This window comes from Elephas maximus, chromosome 6 (genome assembly GCF_024166365.1).
Source record: "Elephas maximus indicus isolate mEleMax1 chromosome 6, mEleMax1 primary haplotype, whole genome shotgun sequence".
In the NCBI taxonomy this organism is placed as follows: domain Eukaryota; kingdom Metazoa; phylum Chordata; class Mammalia; order Proboscidea; family Elephantidae; genus Elephas; species Elephas maximus.
In genome coordinates, this window is record NC_064824.1 from 135,728,040 (window position 1) to 135,734,135 (window position 6,096).

A 6,096-nucleotide genomic window follows, 5' to 3' on the forward strand; every position below is an offset into this window, starting at 1 on the left:
TTACATTATGTACATGTTTTTTGTCTGGCTTATTTTCAGCAACAGTATTTTGACATTCATCCCTGGTGTACATGTTAAAGAGTTCATTCCTTTTCATTGCTGACAAGTATTCCATTGCACAGATTTACCACCATTTGTTAATAGACACTTGGACTTTTTCCAGTTTTTTATGTTGCAAATGAAAGTGCTATGAATACTCCCACACAGGTCTTTGTATGGAAGTATGGTTTCTTTCCTCTTGGATAAATACCTACTAGTGGAAATGTTGGGAACCCTGGTGGTGCAGTGGTTAAGTGCTCAGCTGCTAACAGGAAAGTTGGCTTTTCAAACCCACCCAGAAGCTACACAGGAGAAAGGCCTGGCAACCTGCTTCCATAAAGATAATAGCCTAAAAAACCCTACGGGGCATTTCTACTCTGTCACATGGGGTCACTATCAACTTGATGGCACGTAACAACAATAGTGGAACGGTTGGGTTACATGGTAGGTGTATGCTTACATTTTCAAAACCCTGCCAAACAACATCCCAAAGCACAACTCATCATTGTGCAGTACCAGTGCCAGTGTGTGAGTGGCTCAGCTCTTCTGCATGCTCACAACACGTGGGGTGGTCGCTCCTTTGAAGTTGAGCTAATAAGTGTGTAATTTAAATGGTGGTTTTAATTTTTATTTCCCAAATGACTAATGATGTTGAACAACTTTTCATGGCTCTGTTTGCCATCTGTATATCTTCTTTGGTGAAGTGACCGTTCAAATCTTTGCCCATTTTTTTATATTGCATCTTTTGTTTTCACCGTCTTAGTTTTTGAGAGTTCTTTATATATTTTTGGAGACAAATCCTTTATATGATATATACTTTGCAAACATTTTCTCCCAGTCTGTGGCTTGTCTTTTTTTTTTTTTTAATGAGCTTAAAAAATTTTATTGTAGTAAAATATATATAACAAAATTTGCCATTTTAACCATTTTTAAGTATACGATTCAGTGACATCAATTATATGCACCGTCATGTACAACCATCACCACCATCCATTTCCAAATTTTTTCATCACCCCAAACAGAAATCCAGAATCCCTCAAACAATAACTCCCCATCCTCCCCTCCCGCCAATCTCCAGTCCCTGGCAACCACCAATAGACTCTCGTGTCTATGCCTTTGCCCATTCTAGAATCATCTCATACAAGTGTGAGCATACAATGTTTGTCCTTTTTTGCCTGACTTATTTCACTTAGCATTATATTTTCAAGGTTCATTCATGATGTGGCATGTATCAGAACTTCATTTCTCTTTAGGGCTGAATAATATTTCATTTTCAATATATACCCCATTTTGTTTATCCCTTTATCTGTTGAACACTTGGGTTGAGTCCACCTTTGAGCTATTGTGAACAATATTGCAATGAACATTGGTGTACAAGTATCTGTTTGAGACCCTGCTTTCAATCTTTGGGACATATACCTAGGAGTGGAATTGCTGTTTAATAAACTTCTGATTTCATAATAGTTTTAGAATGACAGCAAAGTAAAAGTTGGAAAAATAGTCCAGAGAATTCCAATATCCCTGCACTTAGTTTCCCCTAATAGTTAACAAATCAATATTGCCATTGCACGTTTGTCAAATGTCTAGTAACCGTTTGACTGCCCAAGATGAAGCTTAGACTCTTAATAAGCATTAGGTTCCCAGGTTGGATCCAGAGTTCCTCGCTAAATGTTCCTCAGGGTCTTAGTGGACAGACACCACTTAGCAATACACACATTGGCCTCACCCATGAAGCATGCAGAACACCCGATGGCGTAATTCAGCCCAACACAGCCATCATTTCTTGTGGGTTTCTCTGTATGAGGGTAGCACTGGGACTGTGGGAGAAGGGTGCAAGCTTGAAGAAGACAGCCCTTGAGCTCAAGGAGTGCTCTGTAGAGTGCGGGACACAGACACAGGGTTCCTGAACGACAGCACCAGGCCCGTTGGGGCAGGTCCTAGAGCAGAAGCCTAAACAGGCGAATGGAAGCACAGAGAAGAGAGGTGTCTCAGTAGTGGGCTTCTGGCAGGGATTGGGCAGGTGGCCACCCACCACAAAGTCATATCTAGGGAAAATGATTTAAACACATGATAGTCACATTTCACTAAATTCCTGGAATGGCTCATGGAAGTGAGGTTGTCAAACTTATTTCAGAATTTCAGAGGCCTTAAAACCCCAAAACCAAACCCGCTACCATTGAGTGGATTTTGACTCATAGCAATCCTAGAAGACAGAGTAGAACTGTCCCATAGGGTTTCCATGGAGCACCTGGTGGATTCGAACTGCCAACATTTTTGGTTTGTAATTTCTTGCTGGAAATGGAAGAAGATAAGCAGCAATGCCTATGCCTTCTAGGAGCACTTGTAAACAACAATGCCAGGTCAGTGATAAGGCACTTCCAACTTTTACCTGGAACCTGGGAAGCTGATTCCCTTCTGAGCAAAGAGCTTTTGGTAGTCTGAGGTTAAAATTCAAATTTTGTTTTGGGACAAATTTCAAAATATGAGCTTTATTCAACTTTACTTTTTATTTTTGTGAGTCTTCAGGGCTTAAAAGGGTTGCTTAATAGTTTTGTTTCTAAACTCACATTGATGGTACCAGGCATGATCCCTGCCCAAGCCAAAGATTGAAGGCTACTCTTGTTTGAGAAACATACAGACGTTACCTCAACAAATATAATTATTCATTATTGTCCTCATGAGTAAATCATTGGCAGTGAGGGCACGTTTCCTCATGCGTGCAAATACACACCCTCTCTTGGGCCAGGTTTTGTGCCTGGACTTCTCACACAGACTGTATCACAGGAGCTTAGAATCCAAGCTGCGAGTTGCTCTGGGCTGCAGTTTCCCGATGGCGCCTACAAGTTTGACTGGCTTCCTTCCTCTGTGTGTGTGTCTCGTGTTGACACCTGGCTTTGCTGAGGCAGGCAAGCTGCTGGTTGTGCCCATGGATGGGAGCCACTGGTTCACCATGCGAGCCGTTGTGGAGAAACTCATTCACAGAGGGCACGAGGTGGTCGTAGTCATGCCGGAGGTGAGCTGGCAACTGGGAAAATCACTCAACTTCACAGTAAAGACTTATTCAACTTCTTACACCCTGGAAGATCAGGATCGTGAGTTCATGGCTTTTTCCAATTATTGTTGGGAAACTCGGGACTTGACTATATTATCTCTAATAATGAGTCCAACGGGCACTTTCTTTGAATTATTTTTATCACATTGTAGGAGTTTATTTAACGACACAAAATTAGTGACGTACCTAAAAGAGAGTTCTTTTGATGCGGTGCTTACGGATCCTTTTGATCTGTGTGGCTTAATTATTGCCAAATATTTTTCACTCCCATCGGTGGCCTTCACCAGGGGACCATTTTGTCACTACCTTGAAGAAGGCACACAGTGTCCCAGTCCTATTTCTTATGTTCCCAGGGGTGTATCAGGGTTGTCAGATACTATGACCTTAAGAGAGAGAGTACGGAACCAAATCTTGCATTTGGAGGAACGTTTATTTTGCCACTATATGTTCAAAAGTGGCTTAGAAATTGCCTCTGAGATTCTCCAAACGCCAGTCACGTCTTATGACCTCTACAGCCATACGTCCATTTGGTTGTTAAGAACTGACTTTGTTTTTGACTATCCGAAACCTGTGATGCCCAACATGGTCTTCATTGGAGGCATCAACTGCAACCGGGGAAAGCCATTGCCAGAGGTAAGTTACCTCTTCTTTAGCTCATTAAGATCACCTGGCTTTGGGTTTAAAATGAATGACTCCTTACTGCACCGGAATTTGCCATTTGTTTGTCACGTTTGTAATTTCTTTTTGGTTGAATGACTTCTTTTATGCCAATTCATTTAATTGTGGGTTAACAGATTTCATAAAGTGGCCCCCTTTTATGTGTGTGTATATAATTGATGACTCTCCAGGCTACATTTTCTAATAGTTTACTTTGAAAACTACTAAAAAACACAGTAAGAGATGAAATGCGCCTTTTGCTAATCCTATGCCACCTCCATAGGAAAGTGCTCTGAAATTATTTTTATGAAATTATTTCCTATATACATGCATATATAGAAGGTAATTTCATACTCATTTTATTAAAATAAGATCTGGAAACAGGCTGGAATATTGTTTTTTACCTGGCATTTTTTATTTGCCAATAAATTGCAAACATCTTAGAAGTCAAAACATACACATCTAGCATGTTCTTTTCAATCACTGCGTAAAAGTCTTTACTTTGGGTGCCGTGTAGTTTATCCAACCAGCCAAAATTGATAGACAACTAACAACAATAACAACTATATGTATATGTAATAGAAATCCTGGTGGCTTAGTGGTTAAGAGTTTGGCTGCTAGGCAGAAGGTTGGCAGTTCAAGTCCACCAGGTGCTCCCTGGAAACCCTGTGGGGCAGTTCTACTCTCTCCTATAGGGTCGCTATGAGTTGGAATTGACGGCAATGAGTTATATATAAAATATTATATAGATATAAAATATTAATAATGCATGTATTTATTTCTTATGAGTGAGTGCAAACTTCAAAATGACAATTACGGTATTTGTTGTCCTGTAGAATGTACAGACTTGTATAAAACCCACTAAAACCCACGCTGTCGAGTTGATTCCGACTCATAGCGACCCTATAGGACAGAGTGGAATGCCCCATAGTTTCCAAGGAACGCCTGGTGGATTCGAACTGCTGACCTCTTGGTTAGCAGCTGTAGCACTTAACCGCTACACCACCAGGGTTTCCTAGACTTGTATAATGTCCCCATATTCATGAGGACATTTTTTTTGGAATAAAAATAATTATATACTTCCCCTCATACCGACGCTAAGAATGTTTTTATGTGTTTTTGTAGCAAAGAACATGTTATTTTGTTTACGTAAATTCAGCGTGCTGTATCCGGGATCCGCAAACTCTTTTTGTAAAGGGCCAGATAAAAATATTTTAGGCTTTGCCGGCCTTATGAGGTCTGAGTCGCTCACACTTTGTTTTGTTTTCACTTTTTTAAAAACCGTTCTCTAAGAATGTAAAAACCATTCTTAGTTCGAGAGCCAAGGTGCTCTACTACGTAATTTGGTCTTGTAAAACAAAAATGTTAGATAGACAGTAATACTCTGCTCACCCTGAGAGAAGGCATTGTGTCACCAGTGAATAGAGATGAATTAGTATAAGTGACTGCTACTGTCCATGGCAGGATTACCCAGAGTAGTCAGAGATTCAGTTTGAAAGGTTAGGGAGAGAACTTACGTTCTGTACTTGGATCCATAGTTTAGGTCTGCATTCATTTTGAACCCAAGTACTTTTCTAATGGAGTATCTATTGGGTAGAATTTTGTTGAAAATTTTTGCATCTATATTTGTGAGAGATATTGGTGCATGATTTTCTTTTTTTCTTTTCATGTGTGTCTTTGCCTGGTTTTTGTATCAGGGTTATGCTGGCTTCATAGAATGAATTTGGAAGAATCTCTCCCTTTTGTATGTTCTGAAATAGTTTGAGTAGTGCTGGTGTAAGCTCTTCTCTGAATGTTTAGTAGAATTCTCCAGTGAAGCCATCTGGGCGAGGGCTTTTTTTTTTGTTGGGAGATTTTTTATTGCCCTTTCAATCTCTTCTCTTGTTATGTGTCTGTTCAGATTTTCAATATCATTTTGTGTTACCTTGGGTAGGTAGTGTGTCTCTAGAAATTTGTCCATTTCATCTAGGTTTTCAGATTTGTTGGAATATAGTTTTTCTTAATACTCTGTTATGATCCTTTTTATTTCAGTTGAGTAAATTGTAATGTCCCATTTCATTTCTTATTTGGGTTATTTGTGTCCTCTCCTGTTTTCCTTTTGTCAATTTGGCCTGAGGTTTGCCAATTTTTTTGATCCTTTCAAAGAACCAGCTTTTGGTTTTGTTGATTCTTTCTATTGTTTTTCTATTCTCTGTTTCATCTTTCGACTCTGATTTTTATTATTTCCTTTCTTCTGGTGGCTGTGGGCATCTTTTGCTGTGTGCTTTCTATTTGTTCTAGTTGTGCAGCTAATGTTTTGATTTTGTCCCTTTCTCCTTTTTTGATGTGTGCATCTATTGCTATAAATT

At 39.6% G+C, this 6,096-nt stretch overlaps 1 protein-coding gene across 1 annotated transcript; it reads left to right on the forward strand.

Annotated features, from left to right (window-relative positions):
- The first annotated feature begins 2,869 nt into the window (after positions 1 to 2,869).
- LOC126078370 (UDP-glucuronosyltransferase 1A10-like) lies at positions 2,870 to 3,847 on the forward strand. The gene has a single exon (XM_049888855.1). The coding sequence runs from the start codon at positions 2,870 to 2,872 to the stop codon at positions 3,845 to 3,847; it is 978 nt and encodes a 325-aa protein (XP_049744812.1).
- Positions 3,848 to 6,096: the final 2,249 nt, after the last annotated feature.